The 26,242-nt window shown below is 57.5% G+C and overlaps 8 protein-coding genes across 8 annotated transcripts; 4 read left to right on the top strand and 4 right to left on the bottom strand.

The window, feature by feature from the left end:
- Positions 1–70: 70 nt before the first annotated feature.
- On the bottom strand, positions 71–1,309 carry MYCTH_85068 (4-hydroxyphenylpyruvate dioxygenase-like protein; the record flags this gene model as incomplete). The annotated part of the gene is made up of 1 exon (XM_003666837.1): positions 71–1,309. The coding sequence occupies one exon, from the start codon at positions 1,307–1,309 to the stop codon at positions 71–73; it is 1,239 nt and encodes a 412-aa protein (XP_003666885.1).
- Positions 1,310–2,491: 1,182 nt separating this feature from the next.
- Positions 2,492–3,652, top strand: MYCTH_2311992 (uncharacterized protein). Its single transcript, XM_003666836.1, has one exon. It carries the CDS (start codon positions 2,736–2,738, stop codon positions 3,534–3,536), a length of 801 nt encoding a protein of 266 aa, XP_003666884.1. The 5' UTR covers positions 2,492–2,735; the 3' UTR covers positions 3,537–3,652.
- Positions 3,653–3,687: 35 nt separating this feature from the next.
- Positions 3,688–3,926, bottom strand: MYCTH_2130809 (uncharacterized protein; the record flags this gene model as incomplete). The annotated part of the gene is made up of 2 exons (XM_003666835.1): positions 3,688–3,718; positions 3,781–3,926. 2 exons carry the CDS (start codon positions 3,924–3,926, stop codon positions 3,688–3,690), a joined length of 177 nt encoding a protein of 58 aa, XP_003666883.1.
- A 297-nt stretch (positions 3,927–4,223) lies between these two features.
- Positions 4,224–5,574, top strand: MYCTH_2316558 (uncharacterized protein). The gene is made up of 4 exons (XM_003666834.1): positions 4,224–4,287; positions 4,375–4,451; positions 4,683–5,019; positions 5,091–5,574. Exons 2-4 carry the CDS (start codon positions 4,389–4,391, stop codon positions 5,096–5,098), a joined length of 408 nt encoding a protein of 135 aa, XP_003666882.1. The 5' UTR covers positions 4,224–4,287; positions 4,375–4,388; the 3' UTR covers positions 5,099–5,574.
- A 582-nt stretch (positions 5,575–6,156) lies between these two features.
- MYCTH_2311983 (uncharacterized protein) lies at positions 6,157–7,864 on the bottom strand. Its single transcript, XM_003666833.1, has 5 exons — positions 7,625–7,864; positions 7,495–7,562; positions 7,203–7,426; positions 6,739–7,146; positions 6,157–6,679 (listed from the first exon to the last, which is right to left on the bottom strand). The coding sequence occupies exons 1-5, from the start codon at positions 7,759–7,761 to the stop codon at positions 6,317–6,319; spliced, it is 1,200 nt and encodes a 399-aa protein (XP_003666881.1). The 5' UTR covers positions 7,762–7,864; the 3' UTR covers positions 6,157–6,316.
- Positions 7,865–11,153: 3,289 nt separating this feature from the next.
- MYCTH_2084736 (uncharacterized protein) lies at positions 11,154–13,583 on the top strand. The gene is made up of 6 exons (XM_003666832.1): positions 11,154–11,355; positions 11,425–11,494; positions 11,552–11,632; positions 11,702–12,052; positions 12,106–12,531; positions 12,603–13,583. Exons 1-6 carry the CDS (start codon positions 11,345–11,347, stop codon positions 13,212–13,214), a joined length of 1,551 nt encoding a protein of 516 aa, XP_003666880.1. The 5' UTR covers positions 11,154–11,344; the 3' UTR covers positions 13,215–13,583.
- Positions 13,584–15,477: 1,894 nt separating this feature from the next.
- Positions 15,478–23,190, top strand: MYCTH_2311976 (uncharacterized protein). Its single transcript, XM_003666831.1, has one exon. The coding sequence runs from the start codon at positions 15,726–15,728 to the stop codon at positions 23,100–23,102; it is 7,377 nt and encodes a 2,458-aa protein (XP_003666879.1). The 5' UTR covers positions 15,478–15,725; the 3' UTR covers positions 23,103–23,190.
- A 1,098-nt stretch (positions 23,191–24,288) lies between these two features.
- Positions 24,289–25,682, bottom strand: MYCTH_2311974 (uncharacterized protein). The gene is made up of 2 exons (XM_003666830.1): positions 25,376–25,682; positions 24,289–25,286 (listed from the first exon to the last, which is right to left on the bottom strand). The coding sequence occupies exons 1-2, from the start codon at positions 25,527–25,529 to the stop codon at positions 24,295–24,297; spliced, it is 1,146 nt and encodes a 381-aa protein (XP_003666878.1). The 5' UTR covers positions 25,530–25,682; the 3' UTR covers positions 24,289–24,294.
- Positions 25,683–26,242: the final 560 nt, after the last annotated feature.

The raw sequence follows: 26,242 nt of genomic DNA, 5'->3' as shown, positions 1-26,242 counted from the left end.
TCTCCTCTCCTTCTTTCTCCTCCCCTTTCTTCTCCTTCCCCTTTCCCGCGCGTCATAACTGTTTTGTTGTTTACAGGTTCCCCCGTTCCGCCTGCTCCCGCTCGATGGCCTCAAACAGACTCTTGAAGTTGCCCGCGCCGAAGCCGTCAAAGTCGTTGCGCTGAATGATCTCGATAAACACGGTGGGGCGGTCCATGAGCGGCTTGGTGAAGAGCTGGAGCAGGTAGCCGCGCTCGTCGTAGTCGATGAGGATGTTGAGGCGCTCGATGGTGTCCAGGTCCTCCTTCAGCTCCCAGTCGCGCCTCTCCGTCTTGAGGCGGACGCGCATGGTGTCGTAGTAGGTCTTGGGCACGTCGATGAACTGGACGCCGCGGGCGCGCAGGGCGCTGACGGCGGATATGATGTCCGGGGTGAGCAGGGCGATGTGCTGGACGCCCGGCCCGCTGTTGAACAGGACGTACTCCTCGATCTGCGACTTCTTCTTGCCCGGCGCCGGCTCGTTGATGGGCATCTTGACCACGTTGTTGGGGCTGGCCATGACGATGCTGCTGAGCGCGCTGAACTCGGTGCAGATCTGGCTGTCGTCCACCGACCAGAACCGGTGGAATGAGAGGCACTGCTCGTAGAAGGCGCAGGCCGACACCATCTGGTTCCAGTCCTGGTTGCCGACGCAGTGGTCGATGCGCGCGAGGGGCACCTCGGGCAGCGCGTCTGGCGCGGCGCCCGCCCCGCCCTTGACGGCGCGGAAGCCCGGCAGGAAGGCGCCGCGGAAGTTCTGGCGCGCAATCAGCGTGTGCGTCGTGTCGCCGTAGGTGCGGATCACGGCTGTGCGCACGTAGCCGTGCTCCTTGTCGCCCGTCGTCAGGGGCGGCTGGACCGACACGGCGCCTTCAGCGACCGCCTTCTCGTAGACGCCGTCGACGTTGTCCACCTCGAAGGCGACGTCCTTGACGGCGTCGCCGTGCTTCTCCTGGTGCTCGTGCATCTCCTGCAGCAGGCGCCTGTCCTCGGGCGAGATCGGCTCGTCCTCGGGCAGGTACTTGGCCGAGCGGATCGGCGACGTGAAGACGAAGCGGACATCGTTGTTGGTGACAACATACGAGGCAAAGTACCGGCTGCCCGTCTCGAGTCCGCGGTAGGCGATTGTCTTGAACCCAAAGAAGGTGTTATAGAAGCCCGCGGCCTGCTTCGCGTTGCCCACCCACCAAGTGACGTGGTCGTAACCGCTGAAGTTGGGAGAGGGGCTCTGGACGGCGTAGTCCGAGGCCCCCGAGGAACTGTGGTTGTCCGAGATGGCAGACGGTGACATGCTCACTCAGCAGGTTCCTGATGTGTGTGTGGTTGGTACGAGAAGAGAGTGGCAAGACAAGAGAGATAGAACTGGGGGGGGGAGGCAGGACAATGGCTTCAGATGTGGCTCAAAAAACAAACACACAAAAGGCTCGAGAGTTGTTGGGTGACACGGTTGTATGTCGTGTTTCCTGGCTTCCGCAGGATGAGGGGCCAAGGGAATGACGACTTGTTAAATATGTGCGTATGAGAGAGGTAAGCAAGAGAAAGAGGAAGAACTCGGCTTAAACCAATTCCTTGCTCGGACGGCTAACCAGATCACCCAGCAGCTGCAGCATGCCTGCTCACATTACCCGATTACGCACTGTAAGCTTCGGTCATGACCCGTCGATTGCCTGCGGGCAAGAACATTACACACGCCGCACGAACGGCCCCTCGGGCACGGTTGCCTCGGGGAGAGGGCCCTCGTCGGCTCATGAGGCAATCTCACGGTGCTGTATTCGACCACTGACAGGCTTGAATCCACCGTGTGCCGGGTTCTGAAATCGGACTGTAGCTTCGTTCATTGAGCTCCAGCACACACTCCCGCCCCCCAGATCCTTCCGCATTAGACCACCATACGGCAGCAAAGCCGAGTTGTGCTCCGCGTGGAGGTTCGGCCGTCGTTGGTGGTGGGGAAGCGGAATCTCACCGTGGAAGCGTGGGCCAGCCGCCAAAGCCGCCCCATGCCGCCGATTGCCGAGAGCACCGCCCCGCGGTGACGCTCCGGAGGCAACGGTCAGCCCCCGGCTAAGGTTACTAAACATCTGCTTGTTAGTTGGCACAGTACGAAGGCGGCTGTATTTTCGCAAACTCGTGAATAGGAAAGAGGAAACAGAAAAAAAATCAAGGAGGAAATGTAGTCATTGGAGATACGAACCTGCAGTTGCGAAGCAGACGATGCAAAGATGTGGTTGATATCCGTTATCTACATAGTAGATCTTGATTTGGTTCTGGCCGTCGCCAACGGGAAGTGGGCTGCTGCTGTCCCTCCCCAGATCAGCCGCTAAGGGGAACAAGCAAGGGGGTTGCTGCGGCAAGAGAACCCCCTCGGCCATCTTCGATGCGGGCCGCACGTGGATGAGGCACGAGACTGCCGAAGGTCCCGGTATTATTACGCAGTAGCTGCCCTAGTTGCTTCAGAGTGATATACTTCTGTCGACTGGCTCAGACTGGCGATTGCTGCTCCCACACCCCGTCGCTTCCCATTCCCCACCAGCTGCGATCTACCACGCCACAGTTCACACACCTCGCCCTGTGAACTGCAGACTATCGCTGTCGATTTGCTGTCCATCTGCTTTTTCAAGTTGAAGACACCATCTGCAGAACCAAGGCTACCCAAGCTCGACAATCGGGGACACAAGAGAGATACTATCCCACCCGCCTCAGATCGCCAGATCAGCAACATGGCTTACGTCGAGTTGAGCCGGCGCGACATCAATGTCCTCGGAAAGATCAAAGACCCGGAGTCGGATCCCTCATTGATGGTCCAGGTCGACCCCACGCTCCCCAAGGACCCTCACGTTTCGAACCCAGAGGAGTACCAGAAAGTATCTCAGGAGGAGCGCGACATCATCATGTCTATTCAGAAGCTCGAGATGCGGCAGGCAGAACAACAAACCAGCGGAACGGCGGATGTCGACATCGCGGGGGAGTATCGCGAGTGCGTCTCGAGGCTCGGGCAGCTCATCCAAAATTACCCGCAATACGCCAGCGCTCGCAACAATAGGGCGCAGGCGTTAAGGCGGTTATACGGGGACTCGATGCTCGTTGCCGACGCGCCAAGGAACCCGCAAGCGCTCCTACAGGAGCTCGGTGACAGCGAGCGGTTAGAGGCGGCCAAGACCGCTCTGAGCGACCTTGACCACGCCATCTCCCTTCTCACGCCCAAGGTGGCATATTCCAGACTCTCCCCGCAGGTCGCCAGGACGCTTTCCAACGCCCACACCCAGCGTGCCGCCATCTACCTCATGACATCCAAGCTGGTGGGTTCCAAGTCGGTTTCGGTGGATGCTGCCCGGCCCGAAGGGGGCTGGTCCAAGTTGGACTTTGAGGAGCGTGCTTCACGGGATTTCGCAATGGGCGGCAGGTACGGCAATGAGATTGCGAAGGCACTGGCCGTAAGCACAAACCCTACGGCGAAGCTGTGCGGGCAGATGGTGAGGGAGGCGATGAGGAAAGAGTACGGCCCGGGTCTGGCCCCATAATAATGTTGTTGGCTGGCATAAGCGAGGGTAAGACTGATTATACGTTGTTTATCAAAGGTTGAATGTTCGGCTCAAGGGAAGCGGCGTTCGTTGTGTCGTCTGGGTCATATTTTCGAGCGGGTTGTATGTAGACCGCGCATGCCAATGTAATTCATTGAGAGCGTTTCTCCAAACCGAGGCGACTGTACAGGTTCTCGTAAGCAACATGCCGAGTGTTATTATGGTAACCGTATGATAAACCTACCGACGAACGGCTTGAAGGGTCTCCTGAGTAGTCCTGCCCTTCTCTTTCTCCTCGCGGTTGATTCTCAACGCAGCTGCCGAAACACCAATGAACACGGCAAAGATCGGGTCCGCAACGCGGGAAATAATGTACACGGGAGGCGCCATTGTTGCGAAATCAAAACCTTTGGTGAGTCTCTTACGAACAAAGCTGAGGATAACCGAGTTTCCGACTAGACTAGACACGGAAGATAGGTAGTCACGTCGATGGGGTATCGGATATTCCGCTTGGGTTGAGCAGGCCGGGTGGAGCCCTTGGGTCGAACTTCAGTGCTTGGTCAATGCACGCAACTGACAAGGGCACGGACCATTGTGTTAGTCAGCCATTCCAGCCAATCCGCGACGTTTGCCCACCTGAATTTTGGCAGCCCACAAACTGGAAATTATTTCGGGGGAACGACCTCCAAGAACGGTTCTGCCCTCACTCTCCGCGCCCGCAGTCGATAACAGGAAAGGCCCGAGGAAACAACAGGTGCGTTGCGGCTCCGTTTCACGTCTCATTGTTGAGATATGTTTCCTGCTGCAGTTTTATGAGTCGCTGACCACGCTCGACCAGACAGAACCGACAAAATGAAGTTCCTTAAGACGTCGAGGGTCTGCCTCGTTACCCGGGGTCGCTATGCCGGCAAGAAGGTACGCCATGCGCAGCAAATTTCCCGTCATGTCTTCGTCGTCAAAGTCGGGTAGTTGGGAGTCAAGAAGATCTCTGGGAAGCGGAAGTTCTGGGGCGTATCTGGCAGGGGAGCAATCATGGCGGGGACGAGCCATTGGAACTGGGCGGCCAGAGGACGATTGGAAGGGGATGACGCGCAGGGACCGACCGGCAGAGCGCGCAATGGATCGCTGACTCTTCTGTCCTTCCAGGTTGTCATCATCCAGCCCGTCGACAACGGCAGCAAGACACACCCCTATGGCCACGCCCTCGTTGCCGGCATCGAGCGTTACCCCAGCAAGATCACCCGCCGCATGTCCAAGTCGAGGCAGGAGAAGCGCTCCAAGGTCAAGCCCTTCATCAAGGTCATCAACTACAACCACCTGATGCCCACCCGCTACACTCTCGAGCTCGAGGGCCTCAAGTCCGTCATCACTGCCGATACCTTCAAGGAGCCCAGCCAGCGCGAGGAGGCCAAGAAGACCGTCAAGAAGGTGCTCGAGGAGCGCTACACGAGCGGCAAGAACCGGTGGTTTTTCACTCCTCTGCGTACGTCTTTCCTTTCCCCAGAACGCTTTGTCACTGAGGTATGGAGCCGCGGTACTGACTTTGTGGCACAGGTTTCTGATCGGGTTTTCCTCACAATTGGCTGGGCGGGGCGAACGGTTTCATCGGGCTGTACACAGCATTCACCACGGAATAAGAATTCTGAGGCTCACTAGCTGAATTTTACGGCATTTTTGACGACAAGTTCGTCTGCCGCCCACCTCGCTTCCTCCACCTGAGATGCCTGCGTGTCCCTGGTACAACACGAAAACCGGACTCGAGCAGGACAGGCAGGTTCAGGATGAAGCGGGTGGGAGCGCGGCACTCAGTGACCGGTGACATCGTAGCCCAATGGAAAGCAGAGTGGGGATGACCAGTGACAATTCTTTTTGGCCATGTGTTTGATAGCTCCTCTGAAATGTGTGTCGAATGTCTGGGCACAAGCGGTCGTAGGGGGGCGCGAATGTTCTCTTGTACAACCGGAGCTCGTCAGTACCTGCGTCCTGTTGTCACTCCGAGACACCTCGCTCCATGAAACCCTCACTGGGTGTAACCTTCAACTCCGCCCCTTTGCTCCATTGTTACGTGCTCGTTACCATGCCTTTCGCTTCCAGCCAGTCACGGACTTGGGTTCAAGCGGGACATCCCACAGTTTTGGTGATCCGTGACAGAAGTCCCTTGATGTCAAAGCCCGAGATCTTCGCAGACCAAACGACTCAGAAATTAATGGAAATATGTTTAAAATCTATATTCCCTATGATGACACTGAGAAGGTACAAAATCAAATCTCTCCCAGATGCCATGATTGCAAACCGGATCCATATTTGTGACGCCACCACCTGCACCCACAGCTCGCTTCCGCCCATCAATCGGTCTATAACGTCCAAAGTCCATCCACTCCGTTTTCTGGCTGGCCGGCCGCCTTGGGAAGAATGCCAAAAACTGAAAGTGAGAAAACGGAAAATAAAACAGTCGGCTTAAAGAAGAAAAAGGCGGCGGAAGGGGAAGGAAAGCAAAATAGTAATAGTGTGCAATTATGTACTCGCCAAGTGTCTCGCGCGACCGCCTTTGTCACCATATCCGTGTCATCAATTCCTGAATGCCCGAGCCGCCCGTTCTTCCCGTTCGTGTTCCAGATCTTTGTTTCGAGAGCAGAAAGAATCTGAACCATTTTGCACTTTTCCCGCATTAAGTCGTCGTATGGTATGGTGCAAAGAAGACATTGCGCGAGGATCCCAAAAGCGCAATTCCCTATCACACCCTTGCCATCGTCCTTTTCCGTGTCTTGGATCTTGCGGCTTTAGAGCTTGGACAGGCCCATCTTGCTCTTGGCCTCGTCCAGGTACACCGAAGGGTCGACCGACGGCGCAAGCTCATTGAGAACCGCGAAGACAACCAAGAGGACGAGCAGGATGGTGGAGATGCGGCGAAGCACGGGGCGGCGGTTGCCAAAGTCGGCCCATTGCCGACCGGCCTCGCCTGCGTAGCCCTTGATTGCCTCGTAGCCGAGCTTGTAGTAGATCATACCGCAGAGGGCGATGCTGTAGCCGAAGAACTGGGTGACAGTCACCTCCGTACCCCAGATGATCATGGAGGCGACGACGAGAAGCACATCCTTGAGAACACCACAAAGGGTGAGGACCAGAGACGACGTCTTGCCAATCTGTGATGGGTTGGTTAGTAATGGCTTCTGAGTGAAAGTGACCATGGAGGAAAGCTTACCAAAAAGACGACGGAGACGTTAAGCATGAAGGCGCACAAGCCGTTCAGGAAGAACGTGAACAGACCGACGCTGTAAATTTCGCTCATGGTGACCTTGGGAATTTCCCAGAAGAGCGCGACCACAAAGTTCATGGCGGCGCAAACAGGAGCAAAGTAGTAGAGCGAGACCAGGGGGTCCATCTTGAACTCGGCAGAGCTCAGAAGGCGCTGGACCATGGTGAGACGGAGCGCCTCAAAAATGATGCCGGCAATTTGGTAGATGAAGCCGATCCACACGAACTTGATCTCTCCGATGGAGGCGATGATGACGCCAACGACGATGGCCGAAACGTTCAGGAAGACCTTAAGGTTCGGCTGCGAGACGCCGAGTGCCCAGCTAGACAGAAGGACAGCGACCGGGGTTGTGGCCTGCCCTACGCGTCAGTCTACATTCTCGCTTCCGAGAGAACCAAGGATACACCGACCTTGAGCATCTGAATGAAGGCGACGCTGAGGTACAGATAGGTGAGGTTGCCACAGATCAGGCTCAAGCTGAAGAAGAAGCCAATCGGAACGATGGCGCGGAGGTAGACTCGGCCCGTCATCTTGACTGTCTTCCGGCCATCCAGCAGCGTGGTGTACCGAGCGAGAAGCTGGGTCATGATGGACGCAAACCCAAGATGGTACGTGGTCAGGAGGACCGGATAGGCTGTAATCGAGTCTCAGCACTCCATCCTAGTTTTTCCACCGTGTTCCATGACTTTGCGGTATTCTTACCGAAACCGAGCGTCGAGAGAATCCATTTGTTGAACAGGATGACGGAAGAACTGAGGGCAATCCAGACACTGCAAATGGGCGCGTCAATCGTGATGCTCAATCGAGCTCCCGGGCGAACCTATCTACTTACGTGACATAGAATGCGGGATGGAGCGCAGGCTTGGGAGGTTGTGGCTTTTCGACCTGGGGGTTGACGGTGGGGAGAACGGGCTCGTTCTGCTCACGGGACTGTTCGCCCGACGCGCGCGTCTTTTCCTCGACTCCCATTTTGATGTCTGTTCAAAATGCGCGCGCCCTGGCGTCAACCTGGATCTGTTCGATTACGGTTGTGCTGAAGCCGGCAGCGATTTTGAATCGAAAGAAGAGAGTACGATGCAGGTCTCGGGAAAGGGATGAGCAGGATGAGAAGTGTTGGCGGCGCAACGAGCAACGTGGAACAAGGATAAAACGAATGGATGGCCAACCGCCAGCTGCTACAGACTGGTAGGCAGATTGTGGTCGAGGGAAAATCGGCGAGGCGAGAAGGGACCTGGACGAAGCGTGGGGATGTCTGTAATTAACTGAGCCACTCTCTTCTGGAGTCGCGGGACTCTGGAATACGGGGCGAGACTGGACCTGACTTTTTTCAGGGGGCCGCTTGCATTACATGGGCCGCTCTGCAAACGGAAGCCGGGCGGGTCTTGCGGGCCCTTGCGCGGCGATGCTGAGGAGCTTGCGTGCTCCTCATCCACCAATCATGGCTCGAATGGGGAGATTGTCGTTGGGACCGGCTCAGATTGGCAGCAGCTTCCCACCACACCGAGCCACAAGATCCAGAGCGGGTTGTGATTGCCCAAGATTCTTACCACAACCGTGAATTGGCCCGGGGTTCCCTTAAGATAAGAATTCTACCCGGAAGTTACCTCGTCCTGGGGTTCCAATGAGACTGTGATAGGTACGGAGTATGTACTGTATATATTCATCGAGACAACGCAATCAAGGAATGGACGCTCTGGGCTCGGACTCTGAAAGCATTTCCAAGCGAGTTGACTAGCTTGAATAGGCAGCATCCTTTTCATTTCACCGCTCCTCGCAAGTACATATACTCTAACAATCACTTGCTCGGCAGCCTAGTGAGTCCTGCGCAGTGGTGTAGTTTTAACTACTTCCTAATCTTCAAGACAGTGATGATAGTAAGAGGAGTATATATAGGTGCCCGCTGGATCTTGCGCAAAACAAGATTAAGATGAGATTGCGCTAGGGGTGGGCTGCTCTGTATCAAATCAGCGATCTCCCACCTCCTCAGTATATTGTGGCTGTTTGATCAAAAAAAAAAAAAAAGACATAAGTCCAGAGAGGAAGGTGAGTTTCTTCGTAAAACATAAAACAGGTAACAACCGCTTATTAGCAACCAAATAACTGATGGGCTTGGGGGATGATGTGCATTCATGGATGCAGTTCTTAGGTCACCAGGTATGTACTGTACTTCTTTGGCTGAAGTCCGGTGCTTGGACGGTCGGGTAAAGACTGCAACACTCGGCGCAGTGCAAACGATGTATGTATACGATCTAGTTGATCAGGGCAATACAGCAATGCATAGGAAGACTTTATTGATCAATTTAGAATCTCTTACCGTTCTCTGGGTCGTTTCCGTAGATCTGCGGCACATCCTTTGAACGTACTCCGAACAGCGAAGGGAAGGGATGTCCTGATTCGCGCGCGACGGGACGGGAGGAACCCAGGACGATCGTAGAGAAACTCTATACCAATCTGGGACTTTTAGGGATTGAGAAAGTCCGAGTTCACGGGGCTGTCTTTCCGACAAACGTAGTTACCCAAGTTGTCAGGTCTATTCGTGTGTATACTGTTATATCGAATGTCACTTTTGCAACGCCACCTTGTTGGCCTGGTCGATGCAGCACTACTCGGTATGGAGTCTCTGCTGTACTAGCCGGGGTGATGAGGAAAGCCTTCGTGTAGGTAATACCCACCTATGATGGTATCTCCGAAGTACAGTACAATACCTGTCTTCCGATGGTACGGTAATAACTAGTGTACGCGGTGAAAGCAGCGTGTTTATCAAACACATGTATGCCGACAACGCCACCCCAAGAACCCGTTTCTGTCCGAACAGTCTACTGCGGATGACACAAAGTGCTTCGAGAGAACGGATCCTTTTCGAGTCGGGTACCTGAATCGTGCAAGTACCGCGTTCTGTGGACTTGGCCACGCCGACCCACAAAGAGATTTTGGGGTTCGCGAGCCGACGTCTTGACGGGATACGCAAACAGTGTCTCTAAGGACCTCCTCTGCTCGGCATGTAGGTATTTATGTACTGCATTATAGCTCCGTACGCTATCTTAGTCCTCAAGATATCACTCCGTACGGGCGACACAAGCTCCTACTCTGCGAATGACTTGTCGCAACGTTGATGTGACTGCTGCCTGCAAATAACTATGTACGTACGGACTTCTAATACAGTACATACATACCCATGTGTGACCAGGGACCTATTGTGCCTTCAAGGTAGTGGAACGAATGTGCAAGCCAAGGAATGTCTTGCCCTGTGGGGTAAGTATCACGAAGCTTGTTGTCCGCGAAGTGGACGTACATTCGTAATGTATGTACATACGTCATCCATTGACCCGATGGTGTCCTCACTACGAACGACACTATTTCGTACACTACTATTGTAAGGACTATCCTCGTCACTCTCAGGAGTAGTGTACCTGCCGGCTGAGATGTCGCTTCGGTGTTATGTAGGTTATTCGTACACTCTGGATGAATAATTTCGGACGATCCAGCTCCCCCTTCGATTTGCATCTTTCCACAACTTCTGAAGGCCGATCGCTGAATTCGCCGGCGGCTGTGTTCGAGTGATCGTCCAACACTCGGTGTGCTGTCTGGCTGATCGAAGGTGGTGAAACGAGACGCAGTCAGTTATTGTGGAGTCGGTTGCGGCTCGCACCAACTCGAAACAAGGCTCGCCCACCACAAACCCTTGTCTCCCGGCTCTTGGGAACAGGGATTGGGAGCGCCACGGCAATCGCCATAAACTCGAGACGGTCCCCTCCTTCAAGCCCGCTCTTCGCCCCCCCGTGCTTTCGTGTAAGGGTTCCCCTTGTCAGGTCAGTGTTATTGCCCATCTGAGAGCACAGTGTCCTCATTGGTGACTGCGGGATGCAAAGACCGAGATAGGTTAAGGCCGAGATGGTGATTTTGCTGGACTTTGGTGGGTTGCAGCCGTCATTTTGTGATTTTGTAATTAAATGGCCATGCTGTGATACAACACCAGCAACTCAACCCGAGGTTAGCGCTGGGGCACCGTGCATGTCAACAAACGGAATGATAACGTGCGTGCGTCCAACCAGGAAGCGGGGTGATGCCAATCGAGCCTTCGTAGAGAGTTCTTGACATTGGCGGGATCCCTTAGTGTAGTGTAGTGTAGAAACACTTCTTCGAGCGAGAGCGTGGGTGTTCAAGGGAATTGGCAGCCCCACCAGACCAACCGTTTCGAGATTGGCATAATTTCAGCCCCTCCATCCATACCCCTCCGCTCACCCCCTTTTTGGGGGAGGGGGGGCCTGGCGCGGCCACGTCCATCCCAGCAAACAGCCCAAAACCCTCCAGGGTCCAAAAGTTTGGTGTCGCCTTCATAACACCACAACCGGAACAGGGTCCGCGTTCCTGCTTTTGTTGAACGTTCTGTCTTGCCTCCAGCACCAAAGCCCTTTAACAACAACAGAGAAACGCCCTTCGCGCCACTTGGGTTTTTGTCTCTCCAAGCCGCACTCGTTGGTTCTTCACAGCCCGCGACATCTGCTCAGTCCCCTGCCCCGCACCCGCCCCAGGTCCTTCACTCTTTTCCAAAATGGCGGATATGTAGGTTTCCACGGAAACGCTGGCGTCCCTCGATACCTGGGGACCGTATTGTTGACTGGCGATATGCAGTAATGTCGACGTTCTTGTTATCGGCGCCGGCCCGACCGGTCTCGGTGCGGCCAAGCGTCTCAACCATATCGTGAGCTCACCGCTACCTTGGCCTGCGCTTCGGTAGACTTGCTGACTCGAGCCATAGAATGGGCCGTCCTGGTTGATTCTGGATGCCAACGAGAAGGCTGGTGGTCTTGCGTCCACCGATGTTACTCCTGAGGGCTTCGTACGTCTCCTGCCGGCTTTGTTGTGTGTGCACTTGGGGAGGCTGCTGCTGACAACGAGACCATGACAGCTCTACGACGTTGGCGGCCACGTTATCTTCTCGCATTACAAGTACTTCGACGACTGCCTCGACGAGGCCCTTCCCAAGGAGGATGACTGGTACCATCACCAGCGCATCTCGTACGTCCGGTACAAGGGCCTCTGGGTTCCTTATCCTTTCCAGAACAACATCTCGATGCTGCCCAAGGAGGACCAAGTCAAGTGCATCGACGGGCTTATCGACGCCGCCATGGCCGCTCAGGTCTCCACCACCAAGCCCAAGGACTTCGACGAGTGGATTCTGCGGGTTTGCGGCGAAGGCGTCGCCGATGTCTTCATGCGGCCGTACAACTACAAGGTCTGGGCTGTGCCCACGACCAAGGTACGGGTGGTCTCACCGATGGTTTGGCGAATCGTATGCTCACCAACCTTCAGATGCAATGCGAGTGGCTCGGCGAACGTGTCGCGGCGCCCAACCTCAAGCTGGTCACCAAGAACGTGATCCTCAACAAGGTTGCCGGCGGCTGGGGTCCGAACGCCACTTTCCGATTCCCTGCCAGAGACGGAACGGGCGGTATCTGGATCGCCGTGTCGAACACGCTTCCCGAGGAGAAGAAGCGCTATGGCGAGAAGGGTGAGGTCACCAAGGTCGACGCGCAAAAGAAGATTGTCACTCTGAAGGACGGCACGACGATCGGCTACGGCAAGCTCATCAACACCATGCCCGTGAACCAGCTTGTCGAGAAGATGGGCGACCAGGAGCTCATCAACCTGGCCAAGGGTCTCTACTACTCGTCCACCCACGTTATCGGCGTGGGCATCCGTGGCGAGCGCCCGGAGCGGATCGGCGACAAGTGCTGGGTAAGGCGAACAAACCGATAACACAAAGTACCAGGCGTGGAACCGTCGAGACGCTAACAGTCCGGTACCAGCTCTACTTCCCCGAGGACAACTGCCCCTTCTACCGCGCTACCATCTTTTCCAACTACTCGCCGTATAACCAGCCGCAGGCTGACGTCAAGCTGCCGACTCTCTACTACGCCGACGGTAGCAAGCCGAAGAGCAGCGAGCCCAAGGAGGGCCCGTACTGGTCCATCATGCTCGAGGTCTCCCAGTCGACCATGAAGCCGGTTGACGAGGAGAACCTGCTGAAGGACTGCATCCAGGGCCTCATCAACACGGATATGCTCAAGCCCGAGGACGAGATCGTCTCGACCTACCACCGCAAGTTCAACCAGGGCTATCCCACCCCGACGCTCGAGCGGGAGGGCGTCCTCAAGCAGCTTCTGCCCAAGCTCCAGGACTTGGACATCTGGTCTCGCGGCCGGTTCGGCAGCTGGAGGTACGAGGTTGGTAACCAGGACCACTCGTTCATGCTCGGTGTGGAGGCGGTCGACAACATCGTCACCGGCGCCGTTGAGCTGACGCTCAACTACCCCGACTTCGTCAACACGCGCCAGAACAATGAGCGCCGGCTCGCCCAGAACTTCTACAGTGCGGGGTCCTCAAGCAACCTCCCCTCCCGGCCTGCGCCCAAGGCTTAAAGGGGTGAAGCGCGAATTCGCGGAAGCCTAGAGCACCCATGGGGCTCTGGGTCGCATGCATAGCGAGCGGGGACTGGTCGCAGGCATTCTGTTTTCGCTAGACTCGCATGGCACGATCTCTTCGATGCAGCATGCTCTTGGGATCGGAGAGGTGGAGTTAGGAGGAAAAAAAAAAGGCAAGTAGCTGGTTCTGGAGGGAACAACGAGGTTGGGACAACGCAACCCCTCGTTGTTTGTGGGACAAGGACGAGGGCTGCGTGTCCATCTAGAGATGCTCAGTAATCGTCCCGCTAGTTGTCTGGTATAGAACCCGATTACGGGTGATAGAATATAATAGATCATAAGAGCAAGACAGCATACGAAACGCGGCACCATCGTTTTCCTCCACAGATGTTTATTACGAGTTGGCCTAGTGTATGTCCAAGTGGAGGAAGTGGTCAGCTTGGATCCGGGAAGCAGCCCGCCGACCCCGACTGAACCGAGCCGGAGCGGGGATGGACTGCAGACTTGTGACGTCAACTGCAGTTCTGCTGTTTGCTAAAAATGGTGCGGCAAAGTTCAAGAGCATGTGCAAAGTAGTATAATCCATATGCTCAACTTAATATTAGAACGAAGAATATTCGGCAACGTGATGTTTTTGTATGGGATATGTAGCTATTTTATTTACCATGTCTAGATTACACTGGAGGAGCCCTATTATTTCCGTTTGAGCGGTTCTACGCCAGGGAGCAGGAGAGACAGGATCTGGCCAGGTAACACGAAGGCGTACTGTACCTACCTTAGGTACCTTAGCATGGAGCACGCCGCCCGGAAGTTTTAAAATAGTTATAAATAAACTCTTCCTTAAATTGTCTTTGATCAAAATAATAGCTCTTAAAAACATTTTTAAAGCTAAAAAGAGGCAGCAGAGTGCATATAGGTACCTTGTGTATGTACTCTACGCCAAGGTAGGTACCTGTCCAAGGTAGTGGTAGCGCGGCATTTAAATACCTTATCTGCCTGCCTGGTTGGTAAGGTAGTGTACCTCAGGGACTGTAATCCATACGAGTATGGAAAATGGTGAGTGTAACACGGGAATGCTGCAGAAGGCGGGGCAGCCCAGCGTGACGGTGCTCGCACCAGCAGAGTGGGAATGGGAAAACTTGGAAACCTGAAGCCACCGCTCTTTCTTCCCATTTTGCAGTTCTCCAACAAGCAGGTGAGCTAACTTGTGGATGAAGCCTCGTGCCAAGGACAGCGGGTTCACTACGCAGCCCGTGGGTTCTCAGCCGACGAGCTTTGTTGATTCAGCCTCCAGTGAGTTGTACAGCATCATGGGAGAGACACTTAGCTGCATACACTAGGTGGCGGTACTGTAATACGGAGTATTATTAGATGGCTAAGGTACCTTAGGTAACTAACTAGGTACCATAGGTATCATGCTTACTCCTGGGTTAGGCTCCGTTGATATACGAAGTGTCAAGCGATTTCAAACTTGACTCTTGTAGCTTCTAACATACTACCTGGTTTGCGTCGCGAAAGATAACCAACGCGTACCGAAGGGACCGTGAAAGGTTGGTTGTGACGGATTTTAAAGCAAGTCAGTCTCACTTTTTCGGGCCTGAGCGGGCCCCACCCCGGGCGTGCCCGCCACAGCATTTGCTTCTGTCATCGATTGCGGCCGCCGCATCACACATGCTCGGACCGTTTCGGCACCACAGCTCCTCCTGACCAGCTCCTCTGCCGGTTCAGAACCCCCAAATCCACACATGTTGCATCGGTCTCCACGGGTTCTGGATCAACCTTACTCTGTTGCTCCGCAAACCTCACATAGTCAGACAGCACACCTGTGGGACTGCCCACTAGGAAACTGCGGTGTCGCTCAGCTTCCAAGCTTTGAACAGTGGACCGCGCTTCAATTTTCGCTGCGTTATCGGCTCCCCGATTCTTGATTGGCTGACTGCCTTGACTCGCCCGTCCGCCGGCGCCACGACGCAAAGTAACTGCAGGCTGGACCCGGATTACGGCAACAGCCGCGCACAACGCCTCCCATCTCGACGCACGACGATACCCAGAGCCGCAACAACCCGCTGACGGCCGTTTCCTTTTTTGTTTGTTTCTCCCTCTCTCTTTACAAACGCCACGGCCAGGCTTCGTAGTAGGAACCGCCGTTGAACGTCCGGTCTCATCCTCGCTGCCCGTTTTCGAAAATTGGAGAAACTGTCAGACAGCAAAAAGATAGCTTGGAAGACCCGCTCTATTCGCTGCCACTGACCAACCCCCCCCCCCCCCCCCCGGCCTGCGGATTCTCGGTTTTTACCCTCGCAACGACCTGCGCAGGACGTTCGTGTGCGGGCGATGGTTGTCACCTAGCCACCACCAAAAGAAAAAAGAGCAGCGGCAGCGGCAGCGGTAGCAGCAGAACATGACAGGCTCAACGTCGACTTCCGCTCGGCCAGTCTTCGATACTTGAGTCCCGCGGAGTTCTTCTCTCCCCTTCCACCTCGGTGTCCCTCCTCTCTTGGCGACGGCATGGACCCCGCCGCCGCAGCCTGGCCGCTCGACGACCAGGTCCCCGAATCCCCGGGCCGCATCTTCGAACGGCTGCGCCAGATAGCAGGATACACCTGGGACGACGCGCAGCCGCCCGTCCACTCGACCTATGACAACTGGCACGTCTTTGGCACCCGCTTCGTCTCGCCCTCCTCGACACCGCCCCAATCCAGCGCGAACGCCCTAACGTCTTCCGCGCCCTATCATGCGGCAGGCCCGCCCGTTGTGTCCCACCTCAGCTCCTGCGGCCGGACATTTCCCGCCGACACCCGCTCGCATGCTTCCCTCTCCGAGACCGAGTCCATCTCGGACAGATCGACCGGCTCCCTCCCGCCGCCGACTCTGTCCACCGCCGCCACCGATGCGCCCGTCATCGAGCAGCGCGTGGTCGCGAGGGTGTCGTACCACGTCCTGCGCGAGGAAAGGGCCTTTTACATCTCCAAGAGCCTGGTCTCCAACGTCGATCCGAAAGCAGAGCGCATGGTCAGGCCCCTAGACGTGATGCGATTGCCGCCGGCCCCTGGTGACCGCGGCCCTATCGTCGTTGCCATCTATGAGGATCTCGGTCCGAACTCTCTGTTTGGCCTTCTGGACTTTGGGCCCGCCTTCTACTTCGCCAGGCGAGAAGGCGATCGGTGGGAGCCTTGTCCGGGAGACGCGCCTGCCCTGGGACCCCCCATTAGCTTGCAGAATTTCCTCGATTTCGCCATCGGCGCCGCCCAGTGCTTGGAGATCGTCCACCACGGGCAAGGCATTGTCCACGGCGAGATACGGGCGGACGCCTTCCACTACAACGCGGAAAAAAACAAGGTCAAGCTGGTCTCCTTCGGCTCGGGGTTGCGATCGTTCGAGCACGGCCTGACGAGCACGGGCTGGTCGGCCTTCTCCAAGGCGCTAGGCGCAAAGCACAAACTGCAGTACATCAGTCCCGAGCAGACAGGACGGATGCCCGCCGAGCCCGACACCCGCACCGACATATACTCGCTCGGGGTCTTGTTCTGGACCCTCCTGACGCAACAACCGGTCTTCCCAGGAGAGACGCCACTAGACGTCGTCCAGGCTGTGCTCGGCCGGAGGATACCCAACGTCACTGCGATTCGCATGGACGTCCCCGAGGTCGTCGGCCGGATCATCCAGAAGTGCACCGCAAAGAACGTCGCCGACAGGTACTATTCGGCCGGCGGCCTGCGTTACGACCTCGTGGCTGTTCAGAAGATGCTCAGCGACGGCGACTCGGCAGCATTAAAGGATTGGCCGATAGCCTCCAGAGACGTCTCCTCGTCCTTCAGGTTACCAACTACCGTCTTGGGTCGAGATCGTGAACGGGCCGAACTTGTCAGGATCATCGAGAAGTTCGCCAAAAGCCATCCCGTGGCCCCAAGTGGCGCCCTGGCCCGCAGTTCCGAAGGCTCGAGCCTCGGCGGCACGGAGACCAACGACTTCGCCGACGCTTCCAGCGATGGCGGGAGCTCGACCGGAGGAGCCAACCGTCATAGCCCCTCCGCTCCGCAGCCAGACAACAGGCCCAAGTCTGGTCCGTACCCGTCACCGCCCCTCGGCCCTGGATCGACCGCGGCGTCTGCGTCTACGTCGACCGTTTCCTCGAATACGTCGACCTTGTCCGGCGGCGCCCGATTTCCCCGTGCGTCGGACAGACACTCCTTCGTCGACGGAAGCCATCCCGGCGACAACCACTATTCGGAGCCTTCGCGGCACGGTGCCACCGTGGGAACCGACACTTCGTCCACGAGCCTGGCTCGTCAGCTCGGCTCGGCCAAGTTTAGGAGGCACGGCCATTGCGAGATCGTCCTGATTGAAGGGGCCGGCGGCCTCGGCAAGAGCAGTCTTGTCCAGTCCGTGCTCTGGGAAGCCCGCAGGAGAGGTTACTGCGCGACGGCCAAGTTCGACCGGGCGAGGAAGACGCCTTTCGGCCCGCCCCTGAAACTTCTATCTTCTCTCTTCCGCCAGGCGCAGGGCGAGAGAAACACGGAGACCGCTTTCCACCAGTCTCTGAGGCACCACGTCCGCCCGGTATGGCCCATGTTGCACAAGGCTCTGGGCCTTCCGGACTTTCTCCTCCCGCCGGCCGACTCACCACTCATACGCTCCCAGACTCCCAACAAGGCCGACCCGCAGATGCGCGCCTCCTCGCCCGAGATGTCCGCCCCCTCCGTTCTGCGCCCCTCCTCGGGTGCCCCGGTGCAAAAGCCTCGTGACTTTTTTCGCGCTGGCGCCTCCACAAAGACCAATAGGCTGATAAATACCTTTCTTGACGTGCTGAGACTGTTCACGCAACACAAGTTCATCTGTTTGTGTCTCGATGACCTGCAGTACGCCGACGACGAGTCCCTGGAGCTTATCAGCCAAATAATCAGCGTTAGGCTGAGGTTGATGCTCATCATAACATACCGGCCAGAGGATATGCCGTATGAGGAGGTCCGAAAGATACTCACCCCTCTCAAATCGGACGACCTCCCTAGAGGCGGTGGCCCGAATACCACCCGGATCACGCTCGAACCGCTCTCCGAGGAAGTCATAGTCGAATATGTTTCCGCCACCCTCTCGCTGGCCAAGGAAAGAGTACACCCCCTGGCCTTGGTCATCCAGTCCAAGACGGCAGGCAACCCGTTTTACATGCGGGAGATGCTCAGCGCGGGGTACCGGAAAAAGTGCATATGGTACGACTACATCGCCGGCCATTGGACGTATGACCTGGACAAGCTCTTTGATCAGTTCCAGGGGGAGCAAGATTATGATGTCCTCGATACTGCCTTCATCACGCGCCGCCTGAGCGAGCTGCCACCGGCTTCGAGGTCGATCCTCGCCTGGGCGGCTCTGCTGGGACAGACCTTCTCCTTCGACCTCATCTGCAAGCTGATGAGCGGAAAACAGGAGGTCGACGACTGCTGCCCGGAGAGCTTGGGTGAGCCGTTGATCGCCGCGACCTCTCAGGAGGACGTTGTCTCGGGCCTCGAAGCCGCCATCCAAGCCTTCATCATCATTCCCTGCGACCGGGACGACCACTTCCGCTTCGCCCACGACCGCTACATCCAGGCCGCGGCGGCCCTCAAGGAGTGCAATGCGCGCGTGATGCACTTTGTGATCGCCCAGGTCCTCCTCAAGCACTACCCGGATAATCTGGCCCTGAAGGACAACGCCGCCTCCCACATCTGCGAGTCGGTCGACATTATCAAGAAGCGAGTCTCGCATCGGGAGGCCTTCCGCAAGCTGCTCTTCGAGCGCGCACACGAGGCGATCGAGAGCGGCGCGCGTCCCACCGCCGCCAAGTACCTGAGCAACGCCGTCGCTCTCCTGCAGGCGGATCCTTGGAACGAGGATGCGGAGGACGTGTCGTACGACGAGACCCTGCAGATCTACCTGCAAGCAGCCGAGTGCTACCTCTTCATGGGGCACCAGAGTGCCGCCAAGGTACTCCTGCAGACCATCTTTGATCGCGCGAAGACAGCCATCGACAAGGCCCCCGCATGGGTGCTGCAGTCAAGAATCTTTTCCCAGAGCGGCGACTCGCATCAGGCCCTGGCCTCCCTGAAACAATGCCTGGCTGCTCTCGACGTGTCTATCGACGACTGCCCGACGATGGAGACGTGCGATGCGCAGTTTGAGCGCCTGTCCCGGAAGATCCAAGCGACGGATCGCGAGGAGGTGGTGAGCCCGCCAGCCGAGAGCGACCCGATGCTGGCGTCCGTTGGCGCAGTCCTCGCGGAGACGACGAGCGCGGGCTGGTGGACCGGCTCTGCTGCGTTCTACCAGCTGACTCTCTTGATGGTGGAGACCCATTTCAGACGGGGAGCTTACCCCCAGTCGGGCTTGGCCTTCCTCTACATGTCCGTCATTGCCTTGTCGCGGCACGACGACGTCAAGCTCGCGACTGAACTGGGGAGCATCTGCCTCGAGCTGCTCGACAAGTCCCGCGATCCGTCCATCTTGTCGCGGGGCTACATGATCTATGCAAACTTTGTCGGCCACGTCCAGAGCCCGATTGGCCAGTCGGCTAGCCAGATCGAGGGAATGTTGGACTACTCCATGGTTGCCGGCGATAGGACAGCGACCATCCTCAGCTTCGCGCTTGCGGCACAGCTGAAGTTCTATGCCGGCGAGAACTGCGCCGACCTGGAGGCGTTCTGCCAGTATGTGTGCGAGGACATCCCGGGGTGGCATCTCGACACCCGGGGCGGCACGCTCCTCATCGCTGTAAGACAGGTCTGCCGTGCGCTCCAAGGCAAGACCCGGACGGCGGACCCCCTGGATGTCATGAGCGACGAGCGCCACGACGCCGTCACCTACAAGAAGTGGCTCCTGGCCAACACCAACAACGGCGGGCGGTCGTTGCTGGTCTACGAGACATTGGAGATCGTGGCCCTGTTCCTCTACGGGCACTACGGCCACGCGATCGAACTTGGCAAGGCCTTTCTGGAGCGCGCGGAACTCCTCTGGTCGGCTCGCAATACTAGGCTAGCCATGCTCTTTTACGGCCTGGCTCTGGCTGGCGCCGTCATTCGGCAACAGGGCGACCCTCTCTCTCCGGGGGATGAGGGGCTCAAGGACGTCGTCGATGAGGCCGTCCGCAAGGTCGAAGAGCTCAGCAGGAGGATCAAGGACTGGCAGGTCGTCGATAACGTCAACTACTTGGCCTGGTCGAAACTGCTAGACGCGTCCGTCTCGGAGATGCTCGGCAACCATGGCACGGCGATTCGGCTGTACGAGGAGGCCCTGGATCATGCTTCGGAGCACAACTTCATGTTCGAGGAGGCCCTCGGGAATTACTTGATGGCCAACATCTTCATTCGGATCGCCGCGAGGCGCTCTGCCCGGTCCGCGCTCCGCGATGCCGTGTCCTTGTTCCGCCAACTTGGCGCTACGGGCATCGCGGACCGCATCGAGAGCGACCACAGCATCCTCCTCCAACGAGCGATGCGGAATCCCCGCACCGTCGACCAAGGAGTGCAGACCGACTTTTCTGGCGACGCTGTGACCGTCCAGTATCGCAACGTCGATGACAACAGCACCGAGGAGGAGGCCCAGCAAGCTTCGCAGGCTGCCGTGGCCGCCCTTAAGGGGGAGCGTATGTCGGCCTGGCGCGGCTCGATGCAGGCCGAGGCCGGAGCCGGGCTGCCCGCGCTCGATATGATCGATCTGCACGCAATCCTGGTGTCTTCGCAAGTCATCTCGTCGGTGCTGAGGATCGACGAGCTCCTCAAGACCATGTGCGACGTCATTCTCCAGACCTGCAGCGGGTCGGCAACGCTTGCCGCAATCGTCGTCCAGGACGAAGGGAGCTCCGACTGGTGTGTCGCCGCGAGCGGCGACCCGGAAAAGGGCGCAGAGGCTCACATACCAGGCATCCCGCTCAGCGTGACCGACCTGGTTGCCGAGAATGTCGTGCTCTACTCCACCCGCTTCCGTGAATCCATCTTCTTGCAGGACCTCCTCAGCGACGAGCGGTTCGGCAACGTCAGCGACCAGTGGCTGCGGAGGAATCCGGGCAGCAAGGCCGTCATTGCCATCCCCATCTGCCACGGGTCGAAGCCGCTGCTCGGGGTCCTCTACCTCGAAGGCGCTCCGGGGTCGTTCACTGACCGCAACTTGAGCGTGCTGCAGCTTCTCGTCAACCAGATCGGCATCAGTTTCTCCAACGCGCTCGCCATGAAGGCGGTCGAGAAGGTTTCGGCCGAGAACATCTCGATGGTCGAGCTGCAGAAGCGGGCGCTCGCGAAGGCCATCGAGGCCGAAACCAAGGCCAAGAACGCCGAGGCAGAGGCCATCCGCAACGTCAAGCTTGCCGAGGATGCGACCAAGGCGAAGTCCATCTTCCTCGCCAACGTCTCGCACGAGCTGCGCACGCCGCTGAACGGCGTGATCGGCAATTCCGAGCTGCTGAGAGACAGCAACCTCAACAAGGAACAGCTCGAGATGGCTGATTCCATTCGCGTCTCGGCCGACCTGCTCCTGACGGTCATCAACGACATCCTGGACTTCTCGCGCATGGAAGCCGACAAGATGAAGCTCTACATCATCGCGTTCAACCCCGAGGAGATGGTGCGCGAGGTCGTCCGGGCGGTCTCGTACAGCAACAGGGAGAAGACGTCCAAGAAGAACGTCAAGATTATCCAAGACATCAACCTGCCTCCCATGCTCATCTACGGGGATCCTATCCGCCTGCACCAGGTGCTCGGCAACCTCATCGGAAACAGCCTCAAGTTCACCGAGGACGGTTCGATCACTATCGGCGCGCGGATCGACAAGGAGACCGAGGACAATGCGACCCTGACGTTCTGGGTCAAGGACACGGGCATTGGCATCTCGCCGCAACAGCTCGAAAACCTGTTCCAGCCGTTCAGCCAAGCAGACGTGAGCACGGCGCGCAAGTACGGCGGCAGCGGCCTCGGCCTGAGCATCTGCAAGTCGTTGATCGAGACCATGATGCAGGGCAAGATCCGTCTCGAGAGCCAGGAGAACGTCGGCACCACCGCTTGGTTCACCGTCACCTTCGACAAGGCTCGGCCCGAGGTAGTCGCCGGTGACGAGAAGCTGGCGTCTCGCAGCCTCCCGGAGCCGGTCAGGCCATACCCGGCGAGGCAGCAGAGCGCTGCCTCGAACAGGGAGCTCACAGCATCATCGACCAACAATGCCGCCTCCGCGACCGGGGCGCCCGCCTCTGCCATTTCGGATCTGTCCAAGATTCCCAAGAACGAACTCCGCATCTGTATCGCAGAGGATAACGCGATCAACGCGCGCATCGCGTTACAGTACATGCAGCGGCTCGGGTACCCCAACGTCGATACGTACGAGAACGGCCTCAAGGCGGTCGAAGGGTTGCGCGATAAGGCCCGCCAGGGCAAACCGTACCACATCATCCTCATGGACGTGCAGATGCCCGTGCTCGACGGTTACGAGGCGACCAAGCTCTTGCGGCACGACGAGCTCGAGTCGGTGCGCAAGGTGCTGGTCATCGCCATGACGGCGTCGGCGATCCAGGGCGATCGGGAGAAGTGCTTGGCGGCGGGGATGGACGACTACCTGGCGAAGCCGGTGCGGTCCGAGGTGCTGAAGAAGAAACTGGATGCCTACCTGCTCGGGGGCGGAGGTGGGGGCGCCGGCGCCGGGGCGGCGGGAGGAGGAGGAGGAGGAGGAGCCACTGGGCAGGTAACAAACGGGTCCCTTCAAACCGAGGAGCCGAACGGTTCCTCCCAGGCTCAGGCCGCTCAACAGCAAGATGAGCGACAAAAGGGAGAAGAGAAAGCCCCGGCCGTGGCGCCCCAAACCTCGACCGATGCTCCGGCCCTGGCCCCGGCTTCGGCCCCGGCTTCGGAACAGCAGCAGCAGCAGCAGCAGTAAAATTGTGGAGGCGGTTCGAGGAACGGCCCAAGGAAAGGGTTTCCGGAACACTCCAGGGCGTCTCCCCTCGGTTGGGACGCAAGTTACGTTGTATACGTAAGTCGAACATCTTTCGCGAGATTGGACGGGGGCGGATGGATTGGTTGTATCATGTCCCGTCGGGCTGAGTTGACTGCATGATGAATCCATGGTTGGACGGATCGGGTTTGGACTCTTCTGAGAGACGGGGACTTGGGGAGAGCGGTCTTTGCATCTACGATTCTTCGGCTGTTTTTTTTTCTTGTTCTTTTTTTCTTCTTCTTTTCTTCTTCACAGAGACCCCTCTGGTTCTGCGTAGATACCTCTTCATGCATGGGACTTTGCTGGATTATACCACATCACCCTGGTTCTTGTTTTTTTATTCGCCTTCCCTATATCTCATGATCATGATATATCTCCGGTTCCCGTGGGGGGTTTCCTACTCTCTGATATACCATATGGGTGGTTCTTGGGGTGAATGACGGAGCATGACTGGACATGGACATGAATATGAACATGAGGCATATTAAGGCGAAGCGTCTAGACTTGTGCTGGGTCCAGCTCGATTCGGTTTGGTACAAGTGTCTTGATCTGGACCGGGAGGCACAATAAAGCAACAACAGATTGCATCCGGCACTCTTTTGATGGTCTGACTGTGGAGTGATGTCGGGGAAGTCATCTTGTCTCATTTGGCCGTGGCCGTGGTCGTGACAACCTGCGGTGAGTCGGGCTACGAGCGTGTTATATATGGCCGGCTAGAGTTCGCATGAATGCTTTTGAGTGTAGGACAAACCCGACATAGGTTTGCCCACACTTGGGGCAAGATCGTTGGCAAGATGCTTGAACCCGGGGCTCCCACGCCACGCCCGACCTGGGCATGACCGGAAGAGAAGAGTGGTGCTCCGCAAGGCGACGGGTCGACAACAGGCTGAGACAGCAGGCGATGTTGACGACAAGTGCCAACAGTCTTTGCCCCCTGGGAGAGTTGTCCCCGGTCCAAATCCATCAAGTCACATACAGCATCGTTAGAAAACAAAAATAAACTAGTTATTATGAACCATTTATTCATTCATTCTATTACCTTGTTTTTTTTACCAACCCCGGAGAAGCGGGAAGCGGTGGGAAGGGCACTCCGATATATCTCTCTCTGTTAGCCCCCCCCCCCCCCCCCGGCTCAACCCCTCAGCCATGCCGCCACTCCCAGCACAAAGACGCACACCAGCAGGTCATGCCGGACGGTACCCAGGACCTGGACGTACCGCATCGCCAGCTCGACCTTGCTCCTCGGGCCGGGGGGCAGGAAGGAAGCGACCAGGCCGAGGATGCCGCCCGCGCCACCCCCGGCAGTCGAGTCGAGCGGGCTCTGGCCGCGGCCGAAGAGGAGGTAGCGGGTGCCGAGCAGGAGGGCCTCGGCGGTGGCGAAGGCCCAGAAGAAGGTCCTGGTCAGGTTCAAGTCGCCGCCCGCCGCAGCCGCAGCCGCGGCGGTGGTGGTGTCGTCGGCCGTGTCGGGCTGCCCGAGCTGCGAGCGGAGGAGGCGGGCGCGCTCCTCGGCGGAGCCGGCCGCCGCGGCGGCGGCGCGGTCGCGCGACAGCTTGGTGCCCGTGAAGGGCGTGTACAGGGCGATGTACAGGCCCAGGGCGAGGGCGATGAGGGCGTGCAGGAGGCGCCAGAGGGAGGCGTAGCGATCTGGGGAAGCGGTGGGTTGCTGTTGTTGTTGTTGCTGCTGTTGCTGTTGTTGAGCGGGGAAGGGCGCACCGCCTCCGAAGGGGTTGTTGTTGTTGGTGGTGGTGGTGGTTGTGCCGCCACCTAGCATCTGCATCATCAGGCGCATCATCGGGTCGTCTTCCATGGCCGGGGGCACCCCGGGCATCCCGGGCATGCTGGGGGTTGGGGAGGCGGGGCCGGGAGGGTCGAGGCCGAACATGGTCTGACGGAGCTGGGCGTCGGAGATGGTGCCGCTACCGGTGGTCGTGGCGATCTTGTTGGCGGGCGCGACTCGCGGGGTGGTCCGGGGCTGGTAGAAGTGCTCCGAGATGTCGACTTCTTCGGGGTCGGCGTGCTGGGGTCGGGCGGCGTCGGTGGCGGTGGCAGCAGTAGAAGCAGCAGTGGCAGCACCATTACTGGATGCGGTGCTCGGCGTCGTCGTCGCCGGCGCCGGTGAGGTGGCTAAAAAGAGAATCATGCTGTTGTTAGCTGTCGGATTGAACCCGGTCGGATTGCCTCGGGGCAACTTCGCAGACCAGACCCGGGCTCACCTCGCTGAAATCCGCCTCCCAGACCGGTGATTTTGTTCAACCTGTTCTCGGCGCCGGCCTTGATCTTTGCTTCTCGCCGGGCCTTGCGCAGACGTGCCTGCTCGGCCGCGCGCGCAGCCGCCGCTTCCTCGTCTGGCGTCAACGTTTCCGTCATGGTCGAGTTCAGTTGAATCTCTCTCTCTCTCTCTTCTAGGCGAGCCGTCTATGTGCTGTGTTCTCAAAAAATAAGGCGTGCCGAGCTCAGCAAGCTGGGGCGAGTCGAGTCGAGTCGAGTCGAGTTGGGGCTGTCGGTGCGATCAATTGCGATGATGTGGAGGCTGCTGAGTTGTCCCAGCAGAAGCTCCAATCGCTTATCTTATCAGAGGTTCAGCGTGAACATGTTGTGAAAGTGAACTTGAGGCCACCCCACCCTTTCTGGCGCTTTCTCTCTTTCCCTTTTTGTCTCCCTGCCGAGTGGGTAGCATCCCTGAACAAGTCGCTGCTGCCTGGGGGCCCTGCACTGCCCAGAAGCTGCAACTACTCCGTACCTTTCTGTAAATTCAATCTCCAGTGAACCAAGTCAAAAGCGAACAGACGCATCATGGCCCATGATAGATCATTTCCAAGCCACGGGATGCAATCACAAATCTCCTTGGCAAATTGGTGTGAACACACACCATTTCACAAGCTGATCCAAGGTCGGAGAAACCGGTCTTTGTGGCCAGGGAGTCCATGACGCTGCAACTGAGGTATGTACTGTACAATGCAATACATTCATACACACTGATACAGTTGCTTCTAGTCGCTGAGCCGAGCCATTGCCGTTGTGTAATGTCGATGGTGTGTCTCAGTGCAGTTCCATGCTAACTAATTACCTTACGGATAGTC

This window comes from Thermothelomyces thermophilus, chromosome 7 (genome assembly GCF_000226095.1).
Source record: "Thermothelomyces thermophilus ATCC 42464 chromosome 7, complete sequence".
Taxonomy (NCBI): domain Eukaryota; kingdom Fungi; phylum Ascomycota; class Sordariomycetes; order Sordariales; family Chaetomiaceae; genus Thermothelomyces; species Thermothelomyces thermophilus.
Note: the sequence above shows the minus strand (reverse complement) of the source record. Positions and strands in the feature narration are given on the sequence as shown.